Below are 19,124 nucleotides of genomic sequence, written 5' to 3'. Positions count from 1 at the left end.
GTTCCCTTAAGGCCATGGTCTCGAGCCACACTGCTCGGGTCAGATCTCAGCTGTGTGGCCCTGGGCCAGTGATCAATCTCTCTGTCCCTTGTTTTCCGCATCTGTAAAACGGGGATAACAGTACCTTCCTCGCAGGCTTAGCAGTGTGCATGAAGTTAGCTCTCAGTAACGTCGTCTGTCATTGTGGGCAGGTGACAGCTGCAGGCCAGAGGGGGCTGTGTCCTCTGGAGCATCCAGGTCAGGATGTGCAGGTCCTTACAGGCAGGCCCGGGGGCTTGGACTGTCCCCTAGACTGTGGGAACCCTGCCAACCTTGATAAATTACACCCCCGCCGTGAATATAGCTCCCCTGGTTTTATTGATGGGGCCGTATGCACAAAGGCCAGGAGGAAAACAGGGCAGTTTGCTGGCCCCGTGGTGGCCCAGCTTTTATTTTTCTGAATGTGTTTATTGGTGATTGATAGAAAGTAAGAGCATCCAGAAGTAACATTAATCACTTTGTTTAACTTCGGGCAGTGCGGAGAGCTCCACAGCCCCCGTCCCCCCAGGAAGCAGGCCCCCAGCGCTCTCCAGCCTTTGATTGCTGGGTGCCGCAGATAAACCGAAAGCGCGTCTGCGCCTCTGTGGGGGGCCTGCCCTTTGGGCTTTTCCTTTTTAGAGGAAGCAACAAAAGTAATCGCTATTTACTGTGATTTATAGACCGATGGAAAGAAAACGTTTTTCTCTGTGTGGAGCATCCGATTCGATTGGGCCCTTTGTGTAAATGGGATTTGGATGGGAGGTGGAGGCGGAATGGGGCTTTCATTGGCTGGAAGGTTCCACGGTGAATAATCTTCCTGACACTCTGGAGAGGAAGGGTCTGCTTGTTTACCGCTCAGAATTATTCGGGGTGCCCGTTTCAAATGGCCGCACCTCCCCCAAGAGACATCCTCATCTTTTTTTTCTTTGTTTAAAGATTTATTTTTATGTATTTATTTATTTTTGCTGCGCCGGGTCTTAGATGCAGCGTGTGGGATCTTCGTTGAGGCATTTGGGGTCTTTCAGTTGCGGCATGCATGCGGGATCTAGTTCCCCGACCAGGGATCGAACGCAGGCCCCCTGCGTTGGGAGTGCGGAGTCTTACCCACTGGACCACCAGGGAAGTCGCACATCCTCATCTTTAAGGGAGCCTTTCCATGTGAGACAGCACACTTCTTCACTTTCGTGTGCATTCGTTTGTATTTCAGAGTAATTCTCCTTGGCAGTTTGCTGCAGGCCGAGTTTAACTGACTTCTCCCCCTTCCTTGAAAGAAAGTTCCATTTGGCAAAACGGTAGTTTCGATTTTTTCCCTTTCTTCTCCCTTCTAAACCAGTGGAGGAACAGGGCCGGGGTTTTGGAATCGATGTTTCCGCCGATCTCAGAATAGAGAAACCACGTCTCTCCCAGGGTGGCTTCGTGGCTTCCGCTACCCTGTTTCTGCTCAGAAAACAGCCCCTTCAGTGGTTCTTGGTGACATGCAGTGGTGCTTTATGGCAGCTTTGGGGGCAGGGTAGGGGCAGGCTGTTTAGGCTGGAGCCGATAGCTGGGCTTAATTTTATTTGTTCCTGGACAGATATTTGCATCTGGCCATTGTAAACCTCAGGATACAGGAAAATAGTGAGAACAATTGCCCCACAGGTTTTCTGTCACAGAAACTCTCGAGTTGGGACCTTGGCACCACTTTCTGGCTGTGCCCTTCAGGTGTCAGAAGAGCTTACAAGCCGGCACCTCCTCCCCTCCCTTCTCCTGGGGGGAAGGGGAAGAATTCAGACTCCCTGGACTCCAGCTTGCCTTTGGGGAACTTGGGGAAACCAGGCGTCTGCTAATCAGACAGTTCGTAGCAAACAGGAGGTGCGCCTGGGCTCCGAGGACTTGAGCGTCACTTCAGACCCCCTCCGCGGAGTCTGCATACAAACAGCCAATGTGTTAATTGCAAGGGATCCTTCTCCACGGTGTTTATTAAAGCGCTTAGATTCTCTGGAGAGACAGCCCTTGGCCCCATCAGCGGTGCTAATAAAGCAACCGGAAATTTTCGGGACTTCCCTGGTGGTCCAGTGGGTAAGACTCCGAGCTCCCAATGCAGGGGGCCCGGGTTTGATTCCTGGTCGGGGAACTAGATCCCGCATGCCTGCCACAACTAAGACCCAGAGCACCCAAAATAAATAAATAAATGTTAAAAAATAAAGAAAAAGCAACCGGAAATTTTCACTCAGTTACTTTGTATTCAATTAGCATGAATCCATGAGCCCCGACTTCTCCCTTCTCTCTTGGGAAGCTTCCAGACAAGGCAGGTCCCTGGAATCTAGGTCGTCACCCAGGTAGACGTAGAGGGGGGCGAACGGGAGGACTCGACAGATTTCCGCACCCCCGCCCCACCAGGCGTTCTAGAACCTTCACCGTTTGTCTCCTGCGCCTTTTTGCCCACAGCGTGTTCCTGGAGGACTTCCTGGCCACCGGGCAAGGTGCGCAAGCCCCCCAGCTGGAGTTCGAGCAGCTGCCCTTCAGCCATCCGCTCTTCATCATGTTTTCGTCGGGCACGACCGGAGCGCCCAAGTGCATGGTGCACTCGGCCGGGGTAGGTCTGCACCCCGTCCCTGCCTGGGGGCTTCCTGCTGGCTAGGGCGGCACCCCGTCCCCGCTCTCCAGGTGGGGTGCTGCGCCGCGATCCGGCCTCGAGCCGGGCGGTGGGGGGACTGCTGGCCCAGCTGCCGTGGCCCCGTCGCCACGGGGTGCCGGGACTCCACAGCGCCGCCAGGGCAAGGCCAGCGCCGGGCGAGCCGGTGACAGTCGTGCCGCACGCCATGACCCCTCAGGGTATTGTGAGTTCAACAGAGGGGCCCTGCCGCATTTTATTTTATTTATTTATTTTTTAATTAATTTTTCTTGGAGTAGAGTTGCTTTACAATGTTGTGTTAGTTTCTGCTGTACAGCAAAGTGAATCAGCTATATGTACACATATATCCCCTCTCTTTTGGATTTCCTTCCCATTTAGGTCACCACAGAGCACTGAGTAGAGTTCCCTGTGCTATACAGCAGGTTCTCATCAGTTATCTATTTTATACATAGTATCAATAGTGTGTGTGTGTCAGTCCCAATCTCCCAATTCCTCCCACCCCCCGCCCCCCCTCCCTCTTGGTGTCCATACATTTGTTCTCTATGTCTGTGTCTCTGTTTCTGCTTTGCGATCAAGATCATCTATACTATTTTTCTAGATTCCACATATATGCGTTAATATACGATATTTGTTTTTCTCTTTGTGCCTTACTTCACTCTGTATGACAGTCTCTAGGTCCATCCACGTCTCTACTAATGACCCAGTTCATTTCTTTTTATGGCCTAGTGATATTCTGTTGTATATATGTACCACATCTTCTTTATCCATTCGTCTATCGATGGGCATTTAGGTTGCTTCCATGACCTGGCTATTGTAAATAGTGCTGCAGTGAACATTGGGGTGCATGTGTCTTTTTGAATTATGGTTTTCTCAGGGTATATGCCCAGGAGTGGGATGGCTGGGTCATATGGTAGTTCTATTTTTAGTTTTTTTTTTTTTTTTTTTTTAAAAGCACCATCTGGTTTTTTGTTTTTTTTTTTTAATTAATTAATTAATTAATTAATTTTTGGCTGTGTTGGGTCTTCGTTTCTGTGCGAGGGCTTTCTCCAGTTGTGGCAAGCGGGGGCCACTCTTCATCGCGATGCGCGGGCCTCTCACTATCGTGGCCTCTCTTGTTGCGGAGCACAGGCTCCAGACGCGCAGGCTCAGTAGTTGTGGCTCACGGGCCTAGTCGCTCCGCGGCATGTGGGATCTTCCCAGACCAGGGCGCGAACCCGTGTCCCCTGCATTAGCAGGCAGATTCTCAACCACTGCGCCACCAGGGAAGCCCCTATTTTTAGTTTTTTAAGGAACGTCCATACTGTTCTCCATAGTGGCTGTATCAATTTACATTCCCACCAACAGTGCAGGAGGGTTCCCTTTTCTCCACGCCCTCTCCAGCATTTGTTGTTTGTAGATTTTGTGGTGATCGCCATTATGACCATGTGAGGTGATACCTCGTTGTAGTTTTGATTTGCGTTTCTCTAATTAGTGATGGTGAACATCTTTTCATGTGTTTTTTGGCCATCTGCCGGCATTTTAAACAGAAGGAAACAGGTTAGGTGAGAATAGAAAATATCAGCGCATCAAGGGTCATAAGAGGTGCTGGTGTGGTTTCTCAAAACTGTCATGTAAGCGTGGGTATGGACAGTGTACGTGCCGGGCGGCGTCCTAAAACTTCTGTCTGACCGTGGGTTGGGGTCAAAAAGTTTGAAAGCCACCAGGTTATGTTATAAAGTGCAGTTAACTGAGGGAGGACTTACCGTGCTGTGTCAGTGAGCTCGGGCTGCCGTAGCAAAATAGCACGGGCTGGGGGGTCTTAAACAACGAAGATTTACTTCCTTGCGGCTCTGGAGGCTGGGTGTCCCAGACTGGGCTGTGGGCAGGGTTGGTTCCCTCGGAGCCTCTGTCATCGGCTCGCAGGGGCCGCCTTCTCGCTGTGTCCTCACGTGCTCTTTCCTCTCTGCACGCGCATTCCCGGCGTCTCTTTGGGGTCTAATCTTCCTCTCTTCGTAAGGACACCCATCACGGTGGACGCGCGCCCACCCTAAGGCCTCGTTTCAGCCTCCTCCCCTCGTGGAGGCCCGAGGCTTATCTGAGTGGAGAAACCTCACATTGTCAAACAGCCTTCTAGCTATCGCTTGGCCAGGGGGCGGTATTTGAACATGAAATATAAAATTTCTCCTATTCCAGCTCATTTAGCTTTTACAGCTGTTCTCTGCTAGAGCATCTAGAAGCTGTTTGAACCCCTGCCGTAGAATCACTCTAACGCCTTATACAGCTCTTTACCCAGTGTTTTCATCAGAACGTGGAAAGGAGTTAACACAACTTTGTCATTACCTGGATTTGGATCCAAGGGAGATCCGATGGCAGGTTGGGAATTATAACCGCCAGGTACACACGAGCCTGTTCACAAGCAGGGGGTGACTTCTCCGGAACCACGGAGTGGGAGGGAGGGGACACCGGGGGCCAGAGGCTTGATCTCTGGGAGCAACGCTCGCCGAGCCGAGCGGCCTCCCCGTGGGAGCGAGTTCTTGTTGCGCACCATCCGGTTTTATCACACTGAGTCGGGCGTGTTCAGGGCCTGAGGTGTGCCTGCTGGCCTCGTGCTTTGCCTGCAGGGGGAGCCCTGGTGTGCCTGGTCGGAGGCTCGATATCCGGCCGCATAGTGTTTTTAGAAACCTTGCAGGCAACGAGGGCGTTGGGGGTGTGTGTGTGGGAAAACAGCACATTTTAGGAAAAACTGAAATGCCCAACTGTACTTTTATTTTTAGTGCTCTTTGCCTAGTGAATGTCCCCTTTTTAGGAGTGGAACATAAAAATGTATTAGATAAAATGTAGTTTGCTCATAAAATCGTCGTGCTCGGTATATTTAGAATATGGAAAAGTCAGGAAAAATTATATTAATTCTGGCTTCGCTGGGCTCTTGCATCTTCAGAGAAGTAACTGAGCATCTTGCCTGTTTTCAAGAGTTATCTCGAGAGGAAACGTGAAAACAGCACGGTGGGACTGCCGACAGCGCCCCTGGGGCCGGCAGCAGGGGCCGGGTTGGGTTGGGAGGTTGTGATCCTCGTTTGCTGGTTTGTGTTTTCTAGGCCCACAAAAGAGCCCAGAAAACAGCTTCCCTCTTCCTTCTTTTAAATTACTCTTCTTGCTTGAGATCCAGAAGCCACGCTGCTTCTACTTCCTGACGCTCAGGGAAAGCATTCAGACTTGCCATAAATATTTAGAAATGAAGGGACGCGCTATTGATGCGACTCGTTAAGGTTCATACGGAGAGAAGCCAAGGAGAGTTTTGTACCATCGAGAGAGTGAGGGTACTGAGCCGGTGCGTGCGTGGCGGGTTATGAATAGGCCGGGCTGACAGAGGCAGACCGTACAGGCGAAGGTGCAGTAAAGGCCAACCTAAGTGAAAAGGGAAATGGGAGGGGGATTTGCTGCGGGTTCCTGTAATCCAGGAGCTCCCCGTCCTTTCTGTGGATTTGCCATGTGAACACTTGGCGTTCATCGAAAGGGTTCCTGACATGTTTGTTTTCCCCACGTGGTCGCCCGCCGACTCTGAGCGAGAGCGGTGTGCGTTGAGGGACTTTGCGCGGAAGCCCGTGACTGTCCTGGGTGGGCGCGGGCGTGCTGTCTCTGACCCCGCAGTGCACGCACGGTGAAGCCACCGGGCTCTTGGCTCCCGCGTGCAGACCCAGGGGGGCCTCGGGGAACCCTCAGAACGGGCTCTCCCTCCCAGCAGCCTTTCTACCGCTGTCTCTCCGACCTCCGCGTGGTCCTTCCCCAGGGCAGGCGTCCCCGCTGCGGGCCTGGTGACAGGGTGCCATCCAGGACAGACTCGGAAATAGGAGCGCTGGCTCTTGAGTTAGAGAATTTGTTGGGTAGGATTGTTTCTGTTGAGCTTTGAAAGGGATCATCTCCTCCTACTGGCTTGTTTTTTATTTCTCTTGGGTACAGTGAGGGTCATCAAGGCTGGTTCAGGGTCCCCTTGCTCTGCTCTCTGCATTGTGCTTGGGGCCGGGAAGCTTCCGGTCCTCCCTGTGAGCCACAGGCGACACAGAGTCATTTGGAACAAGTGGGCTCTGGGCAGCGGAATACTCTACAGCTGTACGAAAAACCATGAGGGACGCTCCCTGTATTGATAAATGGAAAAAGCAAACTGCAGGACAGTGCGTCCAAATAAAAACCCAGCATAAATAAATACATGCAGATCGGCAAGAAGCATACCTGGAAATATACACGGGAAATGTATACGGTTACTGGTTGCAGAAGGGGGCGGGGGGCTTGTCATGGTGTGTGCTTTCGAGTTTCGGTCCAGGCGAATATACTGCCCAGTAAACATTAAAATAAAAAGTAATAGATCACACGTCGGGGTTGGGAGAGAGGGGTCTGACTGGGCGTTTGAGCTGAAAGCCGGGTCTCGAGCCACCGCTCAGCCAAGGAGTCCCTGAGCTCGGATCCGAGGCTCTCGGAGCTGCAGACCCAGCAGCGGCTGTGCACCCCGGGGACATTCTTGCTCAGGCATCCACCTTCCCCGTCCACCACGAGGGAGCAAGGCTGGCCTGTAGTGCCCTGGTCCGGAGGTGCAGGTGTCCCTGCACCCAGCCTTTTGCCCTCATCTTTGTGACTCTCCGCTCCGTGATCGTCACTCCTCTCTGCCTGAGGTTGGTGGGTCCCCTGTGCCCCTGATCACCTGGCGCCCAGAGCCTGCAGGCCGGCAGGACCGGATGAGGCTTTCCTCTCGTGTCCCCGGCGAGTCTCGGGTCAGGTGGCAGAGGGACGGGAGCACTGCTCGTCACGGCGAGGACGCTCAGAGCTCTGCCTCTTCCCTGGCCTCTCCTGCCCCAGGGCCGAGCGTCCGGGCTGCGCGCGCGCCTCTGCACCCTCGGAGGAAGCAGCCCGGTTCACACGGCATTCCCCCGCTTCTCCCCAGGGAACCCTCATCCAGCACCTGAAGGAACACGTTCTTCACGGCAACATGACCAGCAGTGACATCATCCTGTATTACACCACGGTGAGTGCGGGTGCTGTGCTGAGATGGGTGCCCTCCCCCTCCTCCGCGCCCCTCCCAGGACGGGCTTTGGTTCATTCAGGTAGGGAGGCCTTCATCTTTACTCTTCTTTTTGCCTCTCCACCTTTGCACATGTCAGTAGCCGGAAGCGCAGCTCGAGCCGCAGGCAGCGTGCACCAGACCCCGGGCTGCGTGCGCGAGACCCCGGGCAGTGTGCGCGAGACCCCGGGCCGCGTGCGCCAGACCCCGGGCAGCGTGCGCCAGACCCCGGGCTGCGTGCACGAGCAGCCCCTTCTGCGGGACCCTTCGCTCTTGCTCTCTTTACCTCCCTCCCGGCGGCTGCCCACTTGAGTCTCGGCATGGAGGTCGAGCGCCAGCTTGGCCCGTCCCCCTGTGTTGACCTCGGTTGCCGCAGGGAGCCCTGGAGCCCTGGAGCCCTGGGGAAATCTAGAGGAACCAAGGAGACTGTTGATTCAGTCTCTTGAGCCTGTAGAGGCGGGGATGAGTGTCACCTGACGGAAATCTGCGGCTCAACCAGGGGGACAGGAACTTATCAGAGATGCCACGAGGACGGTCAGTTCTTGGTCGTGTGCAATAGTAAAGGGGCTCTGACCAGTTGAGGCGGAAAAGGAATTTACTGGAAGGCCGTGGGGCGGCGTGCTGAGAGGCAGAATAATGGCCCCAAAGGTGCCATGTCCTCACTCCCGGAGCCTGTGCGTGTCACCTGATGCGGCAAAGGGGCTCTGCAGATGTGATTCGGCTGCGGCGGCTCCGGAGCCCGGGAGAGTGTCCTGCGTTATCCGGGGCCCAGGGTGATCACCAGGGTCCTTACACGAGGGAGGCAGGAGTGGTGGAGCCAGAGGGGGAGGACGACAGAGCAGAGGCCGGAGCGCGGTGGGACCATGAGCCAAGGAACGCGGGGGCCCCGTGAAGCTGGAAAAGGCAAAGAAAGACCCTCCCCTGGAGCCTCCAGAAGGAACTCCCAGCCCCGCTGACACCTGATTTTGGACACCCGACCCTCAGAACTCTCAGACAGTACATTTAGGCCCCTGGGTTTGTGGCCGTTGTTTACAGCAGCGAGAGGAAGGGCGTGCAGGGCGGCTCGAGCAGTTACTTCCGTGGCTGGGGATCCAGGCGCGAGACCAGGCGGGGCCTGCGGGCGGCTGCGCGGCCAGACGAGAGCCGCAGCTGCACTGCAGCGCCGGCGGGAGGCCCGCTCTCCTGCCCCCAGGACGGAGGTGGCCCTGCTTCCAGCCCTTCACGTGGTTTAGCGTGGAGCGGGCGTCATCGAACCAAAGCCTGAGCTCAAGGCGCTGGGGCTGTTCCTGACCCTGCTGAACCCTGGAAGGTGAAAGGTTAACAAGCGGAAGGAAGTGCTGTTTAGCCCAAGGGAAGAAAACTCAAAATCAGCTTTTTCCAAGACCGCAAATATCAAGAGGCTCCAGAGTGATTTAGCTCCCTTTCCTGGATGACAATTGCGTTCTGAGTTTTCAAGGAAGCAGAATGCTGAGGCATCTTCCTAACCTGGGAGGTCGAGGCCCAGGCCCTGCTGCTTCCCTGGTGCCAGAGCCCCAGGACCCGACGCGGACACGGGAGGGAGCGCTGACGTGCGACCAGGGGCAGGTCGCCCCGTCTCCCCCCTGTGCCCAGCCGTAAATCCAGGGCTTTGGGCCAAATGATTTGGGTTTCTTTCAGCTGCAGGCTTTCCTTCCATCCCCCTCCCCCATCGTGGAACAGTGAGTGGTGCTGGGCCCCCGCCAGGCTCCGGCCCTTTCACACAGGAAGCCCAGCCCTGGGGCGTTAATGGAGCAGCGTTTTGAATTGCAGAACCCCACCCCCGGGGCAGCTACAGCTACCCTGACCTCCAACTCAGCTGCCTCCCTGGGACACGGTGATTCCAAAACACAGGGTTTTGCACCGAGGGGACAATGGAAGGACTCGAGGATCCAGAGCGATTCTCTCAAAGGCAGTTCACTTTTCTGGGAAGCATCCTGCCCACGAAGGACGGGGCTGTTGCGTCTTTCGGTGGAGGACGCCAGGCGCCAGCAGCAGCCTCGGGTGCCCCCAGCCGGCCCCAGCCAGGCCTGTGCTGTCGCTTACTGACTCACTTTAACAGCTGGACCGTGAGGCGGCCAGGATGCAGTGCTGCCTATTACAATAATTCCTTGGGAACTCCCTGGCGGTCCAGTGGTTAGGACTCCACACCTTCACTGCCCAGGGCCCGGGTTCAATCCCTGGTTGGGGAACTAAGATCCTGCAAGCCGTGCTGTGAGGCCAAAAAAACAAGAAAAGTAAAAAAGATTCCTTATTAGAAGAAACTCAACTTAGGATGTTAAAACCCTTAAAAAAAAAAACACAACTCAACTAAATGGAGGTTTTCGTGTGACCCCTGGTTCCCTTTGCCGTTTCCATGGTGCCAAAGGGGGAGCATAGGTTGGTCACCGCGCTCTTACCCACGTCACTCACACTGTTGTGACCTGTCTGGGGATTCTTAACTGCCACTTGGGTGCCACCTCACGTGGCCGCCTGGTCCCCGGTGGCGGGATTTTGACCTGGGGACACCGGGTGACCTGGGACACTGGGCCGCATCTGCTCCAGGCTCGTGGGTGGGCATCCTGCTGCCCTCTTACGGGGTGGAATTGGGTTGTTCTGCCCTCTGGACAGAGATTCCTGCTCCCTTGTTCTGCCGCTATATTGCTTTAGGCCGGAATCGCCTACAGATTCTCCCAGCGTGGATGGGGGTGCCATTGTCAGTGGGGCTATGAGCACTCTTTGGCTGTGAAATTTTTTTTTTTTTTAATGAAATAATGCCATTTTAATCTAAAATAAAGTAAAACCAAAGTCAAACAAGCATAAAGTTATCTTAAGTTTACAAAAAAACAAAAAAGTATGTAATTTTTAAAAACAAGTACCTACTGGAGGGATATAGAAACTGAGGAAGGATTCAGTATGTAATAAGAGCAAAAGGATAAACACACCAAGTAAAACAGAATGTGAAATTTTTTTTAATTAAAAAAAAAAATGCTCTACTTGCACGTGGTAAGCATTTCACGCAGCACATGGGAACTTGGTGAGAGGTTGGCGTCTTCCAGGGCCCAGACATCCGCCCCGCTCACTCCCCGGCCCCTCGGGCCCTTTTGCAGGCCCAGGGGTGGGGCTGGGGGTTCTGTATACGAATGGGGCGCTGCACACCCTCTGCCGGGCTGGCTCTGCCACTTTACGGTCTGTCTTCCAGACTGTTCCGCACAAAGCCAGGCCTCGTTCTTTTTGATGGCTGCACAGTGGCCGACTCAGTGGCCACAGTGCACACTGCACAGTGGCCGAGTGCTTGCTGGGTGCCAGGCGCTGTTTCCCACGTCTGACCTGGGTTGCCTGCTCCAGCGCCCAGGGTTCCCTGCATGTGTGCACCATGTGACCACGCAACGGGCATCTCTGTTGCCTTCGGTCCCTTGTTGTCACCAGTGAGGCTGCAGGAAACATTCTCTGACATGTCTTAGTGCACACGTGTGCGTTGATCCCTGCCATAAACTCTTTTAATTTTTATTTTGATTTTGGCTTCATTGGGTCTTTGCTGCTGTGCGTGGGCTTTCTCTAGTTGTGGCGAGCGGGGGCTACTCTTTGCTACGGTGCGTGGGCTTCTCATTGCGGTGGCTTCTCTTGTTGCGAAGCACGGGCTCTAGGCGCGCGGGCTTCAGTAGTTGTGGCATGCGGGCTCAGTAGTTGTGGCACGCGGGCTCAGTAGTTGTGACGCACGGGCTTAGTTGCTCCGCGGCACGTGGGCTCTTCCCAGACCAGAGATTGAACCCGTGTCCCCTGCATTGGCAGGCGGATTCTTAACCTCTGCGCCACCAGGGAAGTCCCTTGCCGTAAACTGTTGACGGGGAATTGCTGGGGCAGAGCGTTGTGCATTTGGGCCGGGCAGTTCTCGGCTCCTTTGGCGAGCATCGGGTGGTTTTCTAGGGATGTGAGAGGCTGCGTGACGGGGCCGAGGGGAGCCGGCCCGGCGCTGGGTTGACACATGTTCCCTTCTGTCCGCTCCAGGTCGGCTGGATGATGTGGAACTGGATGGTGTCTGCTCTCGCCACGGGGGCGGCCGTGGTCCTCTACGACGGCTCCCCGCTGGTGCCCACCCCCAGTGTGCTCTGGGACCTGGTCGACAGGATCGGGTAGGTACCCTGGATGCTCAGGCACAGGGCGGCCGCTCTCAGGATCTGGGGGCGTCTCTGGAATGCTTTGCCACCCTCGATGTACCCCTCTTGGCGGGGGTGGCTGTGTGAGGGTGTGGAGGTGCCAGGAGTAGGTGAAGCTGTCAAGGAGGGTGGGAAGGGGCGGGCGCCCCTGACAGGGACTGACCGCAGACATCTGTGTAGTGAGGAGGGGGCTGCCCCACCCCCCAGGGCCCAGGGGGGAGCTCTGAAACCTCGGGCACCGGGAGAAGGAACGTGGTCTCTTTTCTGTAACTCTGGATTCTAAGAACTTGCAGAGCAGCGGCCCAGAAGAGAGGCAGACGGAGGGCTGATGAGAGCACTGTTTCACACGGGGCCCATGGCCGCAAGGGTGACAGAGAATGACCCAGGCTGAACGCACATACCTGTTCGGGGGACGGTGTGGAGATGCTCATCCAGGGGAGGGCAGGTCTGTCTCGGGGGCGTTCCCGGCGTCTGGCCTTCCCACCCGCCTTTCTGCGAGGCCTCAGGGCTGGCCAGCGCCTCGAGGGTCTCCCCAGACTCAGCAGCGCGCTTCCAGACGCCCTGCTGCCGGAGCTGCAGAAGGGCATCCCCGCCTCCCCGCAGTCCTGTTAATAGGGCGACAAGCGGGCATCCTGTTGACAGAGGCAGCAGCCAGCTAAGGGGCGGTGTCAGGCGAAGGGTGAAGTGGCCCCGTTTCTCCCCCAGCCCCCTCCTCGTCGTCATTGCCAGAAACTGTCAGAAGACCCTGTTCCATTGGCACTTTCTTTGCTGATGAATCAATCATAGCCAGCTGATGCATTCTCGCCACTGCGGCTGGTGGTCACCGTTGGCCTAATGATCGTGTTTCCAGGAACGAGAACACGGAAGCTGGCAGAGCGCCTGTGGCCCAGAAGTCAGCCACGCTCTGAAATGTTCTAATTACTTTACCTTTGAGTCCATTTACTTTGGGGAAATAGAAGGAACCACTAATGTTCTTAAATCCTTGGGCATTAATATTTTAAGTATAACTTTGGTCTGGGTGATATTTAAATCCTGACATTTGGCTCACAATATTAGCGAGGAAATTTATTTCCTAATGAGCTTGTTGCCAGTGAAAGGTTAATCAAATCCCTGGGAAGATCTTTGCCCTGAATACCTGTAAGCCGGGCTCAGGAGGAGACACTTTGGACGTGTATGCCTGTGCTACAGGAAGAGGGATGGAGAGAGAAAGGTATATCCCTGGGGCTTAGAGCTAATGAAGTTGAAGGATGGAGGGCCCAGGGAGACCTAACTTTGAGTGTGTATACGTGCACAAGTGTGAGTATGCACCTGAGTGTGAACGTGTGTGTGTATGTGCATGTGCACAGGTGCACGAGAGTGTGAGCACGCATGTCTGTGAATGTGTGCAGGTGTGCGTGTGTGCACGTGTATATATGCATGTGCACATACACATATGTGCACAGGAAAGTGGGTGTGTGAGAGTATGTGCACACGTGGGTGTGAGAGCACCCGTGCCTGTGGACGAGTGTGTGTGTGGATGCATGTGATTGTGTGCAGGTGCGTGTGCAAGCGTGCATGTGAGTGCGTTCGCAGCCCTGAGGTCTGGGTCTGTGTGGAACGCACGTGCTGGGCCTCTGCCTTACATCCCGGTTTGGCCTGTGCCCCGGACGCCAGCTGAGCCGTGGCCTTGGCCGTCCTCAGGGCCCCTCTGGCCTGGCCCTTCACCCGGCTGGGAGGGCTCATCTGCTGAGGTCAGCGAGGCAGGGGCCACTCTGTGGCCTGTGAGGGGCGCCCGAAGGACAGCACGGCGCTCCGGCCGCCCACGCGGGTGACAGGAGAGGGGGCAGGTCAGACGGGGCGGATGCCTTCATTCCAGCTCTGCCACCTCCCGACGCTGAAGCAACACCAAATCAAACGTGCTTTCACCTAAAATCCTGTGGGTTTGTGGCAGGAGGAGCGACTCTTCAGCGCTGGCAGGGCGGGCAGGGTCCTCGCAGTGCTATTTAAGGGCCTCTGATGTTTGAAATAACGTTGATGCACTTAGGGACGAAATCTTCGTTGATTGTCATCGTTCAGCCCACAGGCTTACTAACACGTTTCATAACTGAGCAGTTGTTTTGCAGACGTGAACGAGGTTAAAGGACGGATTGTCCTCTTTGTTTGGGGTGTGTTGCTGGGCTCTGCAGGTCTAGGCCGGGGAACATTCTGGCTGGGGTCAGGGCAGAACTGTGGCGTCTTTGTCCAGGTTTGCCACTGGGCAGGCAGTTCACGTTTAGGACTGCGGGACGCGTGTTCCGGGCTAGGGGAGCGGCGAGTGCCGAGGCCCCAAGGGGACCGAGGTGGGGGCGGTGGGGGGCGGTGGAGGGCTGGGAGGAGGCCCTCGGGATGCGTGTTCCAGGCTAGGGGAGTGGCGAGTGCCGAGGCCCCAAGGGGACCGAGGTGGGGGCGGTGGGGGGCTGGGAGGAGGCCCTCGCGGCCGGGTGTGGGCAGTAGATTCGGGCGGTGGGGCCGGATGAGGGGGGAGGGCAGGGTCCCCCGGGGATTTCGGGGCTGTGCCGCAGGGCGGGTGTCTTCCGCGTGACGTGGCACCCCGTTGGGGCGTTGAACTCGGGGGCGCTCCACGATCCCCCCGCGAACTGTGGGGTCGCGGGCAGACGGGAGACCGGGGCTCAGGCTGGCGGAGCCTTGGAGGGGCTGCGCCTGCACGCGGCTCCTCGCGGGGCTCCGGGCTGGGGTGAGCAGGGGGGGCTGCCTCGTTCTTCGTGGGGTGCCGCCCAGCAGCACTCGCGAGAAAGACACGGCGCCGAGCACACAGGCGAGGGCGCCCGCGCTTCATGAACTCTGTGCTTTTTAAACCGCCTTACACAAGCCCTGGAGACAGATGGGGAGGCCTGGCCCTTTCTTCACACAAGCAGGCCTGGGGCCCAGCCCCGGGGACGCCGTGGCAGTCTTTACACACCGCTGAGGGCACGGTTTGCAGACAGACACCTGCGACTTGGGGAGGGGGGGGGCGGTTGGGGGATGAGCAGAAATCCGCGTGCTGCTCCGTGTGGTTGGTGGCTGGAGATCTCTGTTCCTGTGGCTGAGGCCGTCACTGCTGTCCGTCAGCGTGTGATGGGTCCCTGGTCTCCTGCTGAAATACGGGTGACGCCTTAATTCTCAGAGGTGATCTGGAATTAGCTAATCAGACTACCCGAGTTTATGAAATAAGTGAGGAGCGGGTGGGGATTGTGTACGTTTCCTGATCCCCACGACCTCCCAGCTCCCAAAACAGCCTTCACCGGGACACAGCGACCCAGGAGGCGTCTGCGGTTTTAGTGGTGGCAGGGTGTCCTGGTGAAGTGAAGAGAAGAAAGGGACAGGAGGCACGAAAGACAGTAGTTTTTGTTTTGTTTTGTTTTGTTTTAAATTATTTATTTATTTATTTATTTACGGCTGTGTTGGGTCTTCGTTTCTGCGCGAGGGCTTTCTCTAGTTGTGGCAAGCGGGGGCCACTCTTCATCGCGGTGCGCAGGCCTCTTACCGTCGCGGCCTCTCCCGTTGCGGAGCACAGGCTCCAGACGCGCAGGCTCAGTAGTTGTGGCTCACGGGCCCAGCCGCTCCGCCGCACGCGAGATCTTCCCAGACCAGGGCCCGAACCCGTGTCCCCCGCACTGGCAGGCAGACTCTCAACCACTGCGCCACCAGGGAAGCCCAAGACAGTAGTTTTGAGCCGTGGATCCCGCCCCTCGCAGCCCAGCGGCCCCGGTTCTGTGTCTGTGCCTCTGAGCCCTGTCAAGCGTCAGACGGCACGTGGCTGTCTCCCTGGAATGAGTCTCGCCAGCCAGGTGCGAAGGGATGGGTTCTGCCGCCCAGGGGGGCGAGGAGGGGCCTGGATTTTATGGCCTCCTTCAGCCCGCAGGAGAAAACAGCCATTAGTTAGGAAGGTGGAGCTTTCGTGGAAGGAAACAGAACATGAAGCAACACTCTCCCCTTGAAAACACAGTGATTTATACTCAGCATAACGTGTTGTTTTCAGTGCAAACTCGGGGATAAAGGACTAGATTCTAAATGTTCAAAAAGAGAAGAAGAGCGGTTTTCTAAGTTTCATAAAAATGTGAGCTTATTTAAGAAAGGGGGATGGGTCAGGAATTCCAAGCATGGCACCTGTCCTAACAAAAGCTCCCACGGCCCTCTCCACTTCCCTGGAAGACGATCGCGAGCGCTCAGAATTTGAGGGGTCTTGATTCTGTCGCCTCCTTTGGTCCCCCCGAGAGAAAACATCCTGCAGTTGGCAAGATGGTGGGTTTATGTGCAAACAGTTGTTTTAAGTAGAGCCGAAGGTTAAAGCGAGCCCGGTGCTCTGCAGACGAGTCCGTGCTGGCCTCAGAGTAACGCAGGTGTTGTAACTGGCTTCCAACTACATATTAAGCATTAATTCAACCCAGAAAAATGACGTGTCTTGGATTTTGCAACCTTGTCCGAAATGGGTCACTAATTTGAGAAAGCTTTGGTGCCTGGAACATGCAAGAGCCTTGACAAGTTTCTGGTGTCCTCTTAACTTCAGCATCACCATCCTTGGAACGGGTGCGAAGTGGCTGTCAGTGCTGGAAGAGAAAGACGTGAAGCCAGGTAAGCGTGCCTCCCAGGGCGTCCGTTCCCTGTCTCGCCAGCCGCGGAAGTCAGATCCACCCTGTTACCTGGTTTCTGCAAGCCAGGCAGAGGGTGTCGGGTTCGGCTCTGACCTCTCAGTGATTCTGGCTCTAGTGGAAACTCACAGCCTCCAGACGCTGCACACGATCCTGTCCACCGGCTCCCCGCTGAAAGCCCAGAGCTACGACTACGTCTACAGGTGCATCAAGAGCAGCGTCCTCCTGGGCTCCATCTCAGGTACGGCCCCCGCCATGTGCCTGCGCCGTGGAGAAGGTTCTGGAAGAACCGGAGGACTCGGGGACCAGGCTTGGCCGCTAAGCGTGCTTCCCCTGTGACCCAGGAAGTCCCCCGGCTTGAATTTATCTGCGTGAACGGTCAGCAGGGAGGGCATGCACGTTTGCGCGGTCAGTGTTCCTTATTCTCGGTAGTTACGTTCTAGGGAGAGGCTGCAACACTGAGTCAGCCGTTCCTGAACCTTCGCCGGGGGTGGAGAGTATACGTACACACCGCACACTGATCGTAACCTTAGATCCTAAACAACTCGTCCTGGTGCATTCTATTTTCTTTACAAAAGAGGAAACAAGGTTCGCGTGTGCCAAGTGACTGGCCTGAGGCCACCCACTAGCTGGGGACAGAGTGGGATTCAAACCCGGTCCTGCCGCCTCAGAGCCGAGCTCCCCTCCTGTCCAGCGCATCCCCTGGTCCTCCCCGGAGCCCGCCTGGTGGGCAGGGGTGCTGCGGTCGGATGGGCGCAGGGCTGTCTGCCGGGCCGGCCCAGCCCATCTCGGGGCAGCCGTGTCTGTTAGGCTCTCGGCCTGTCCTCCTGCCGCTGTCCCGAGCGCCCCAGCTCCAATCCGGAAGCAGAGGAAGCGGCACTTCTGCTCCCAGCGCTGTGCTTCCTTGCGGCGCGAGGCTGCCCCGAGGTTGCCGGTCACGGCCGTGAACGCGATTCTCCCGTGTTCATGGGACGCGCCGGCCGGTACCTCGAGGTGTCTGGAGGAGGGAGGCAGGTCAGCACGCTTCGATTCTGCCCGGAATTAATCCTGCCCGTTGTTGAAGCGTCGAAACATTTTATGTGGGTTTCGATCGCCCTGCCCCACCCCGTTCATATACGCAGAGCGTGATCGGGGAGAAGACACTTCTTAAACCACAAGGCTGTCTTTTTAGGTGTACAAACAGGTGTAAAGGGGAGCACGGACACCAGTGTCCGGATCGCCGAGTCTAGGAAGGGACCATGTCAGGGCTCCGTGTATGCCCCCTGCCCACGGCCTCCCCCCTTTTCCTCCCTGGGCTGCCGTCTCCAACCGCTGTGCGCCCCGGCGGGCCCCGTGCGTGTCCCTGCGCCCACAGAGCACCCCGCACGCGGGCACGTGCGAGGGGGTAGTTGTCACCGGCTGGGCCCAGGTCCAGGCGTTAATGCCACTCCCTCTTGATGGCACCCGGGGTCCGACTCTCTTTCGAGCCCCTCCCTGAAACGGAGCGTTTCGCATCCAGCACGTTCTCTCTTGCGGGAGACTCGCACTCCAGGGCCACAGGGTTTCTGCTTGTCTGATGATTAAGTGAACATAAACCACGGCAAAGAGACTCTGCACGTGACCCATCTGCCGCGGCAGTTCCTGCAGACAGGTCTGATGGGGCAAAGCTTCCACTTTCGTGAACCTGAGTCTAGGATTTCCGTGTGACCACAGGAGGTCATTTATTTGGTTTCTCCTTCAGCACGTAACCCTGGTCAAAACGATAAATCACCCAGACACGGGAGGTTCAGTCCAGTTTCTAAGTCACCTCCCTGCTCCCTCCCTGAAGAGAAGCTCAGCTCTCTGGGAGTTTTTCAGTATTTATCTGGAGAAAGAGTAGTAGATATTTGTTCTCCGGGGTCTTTCTCCTTTATTGTTCATTAATAAAAAACATGGGCAGTTTGTCTCAGCCTTCTGAATTTTTTTTTTTTTTTTTTTGGCCGTGCCGCGTGGCTTGTGGGATCCTAGTTCCCCAACCAGGGATTGAACCCAGGCCCTCGGCAGTGAAAGCCCGGATCCCTAACCACTGGACCGCCGGGGAAGTCCCGGTCATCCGAATCTTAAACCTCCTTTTTTTTGCAGGTGGCACCGACATCATGTCTTGCTTCGTGGGCCAGAATCCTTCCATTCCTGTGTACAGAGGGGAGATCCAGGCCCGGAACCTGGGCATGGCCGTGGAGGTGTGGAACGAGGAAGGTGACGGCCCCCAACCCTTTCTCTCTCTGTGACGAGGTGTGAGTGGTAACTTGGATACGCTTGGATGTGTAACTTTGCTTGGGGCCAGTTCTCTAAAACCGCTGCCGCCGCCGCTCGCAGACTGCCGGCCCCCAGGCCTGGCTGAACACCCGCTGGGCTCCCCGGCCTCCTTCAGCCCCTCCGGCTGAGGGGTGGGTGTTGGCCTGCAGCACAGACGGAGGGCCACGTGCTTGGAACGCCAGGCAGGCATCCAAACTTTGGGGGCGCTGCTGAGGCCACCCCACTGCCTCAGCAGCCTCGTGCCCTGACCCCGACGAGGACCCAGAGCAAGATGCAGGACCCGAGGGGCAGCGCGATACCATTTGTGCAACGTTTAGAAACACGCAAAATGACGTGTTATTCAGGTGTATGTAGATGTGGTAAAATTATTAATCCACAGAAGGGCACAGTACAGGATTGAAGTCAAGAGCGAGATCGGGGGAGTGTGGTGG

At 56.2% G+C, this 19,124-nt stretch overlaps 1 protein-coding gene across 4 annotated transcripts in view; it reads left to right on the top strand.

Moving 5' to 3' along the window:
• AACS (acetoacetyl-CoA synthetase) overlaps positions 1 to 19,124 on the top strand; it is a 51,441-nt gene that overhangs the window by 23,041 nt on the left and 9,276 nt on the right. For all 4 annotated transcript variants that reach the window (XM_036874990.1, XM_036874989.1, XM_036874987.1 and 1 more), the window contains 6 exons: positions 2,446 to 2,593; positions 7,545 to 7,625; positions 11,664 to 11,788; positions 16,338 to 16,402; positions 16,538 to 16,660; positions 18,520 to 18,633. In XM_036874990.1, coding sequence (XP_036730885.1) covers positions 2,446 to 2,593; positions 7,545 to 7,625; positions 11,664 to 11,788; positions 16,338 to 16,402; positions 16,538 to 16,660; positions 18,520 to 18,633 — 656 coding nt within the window. The remainder of the gene's footprint in view (positions 1 to 2,445; positions 2,594 to 7,544; positions 7,626 to 11,663; positions 11,789 to 16,337; positions 16,403 to 16,537; positions 16,661 to 18,519; positions 18,634 to 19,124) is intronic.

Source organism: Balaenoptera musculus, chromosome 14, assembly GCF_009873245.2.
Source record: "Balaenoptera musculus isolate JJ_BM4_2016_0621 chromosome 14, mBalMus1.pri.v3, whole genome shotgun sequence".
Taxonomy (NCBI): domain Eukaryota; kingdom Metazoa; phylum Chordata; class Mammalia; order Artiodactyla; family Balaenopteridae; genus Balaenoptera; species Balaenoptera musculus.
The sequence above is the reverse complement of the archived record's forward strand: the minus strand, read 5'-3'. Positions and strand labels throughout refer to the sequence as shown.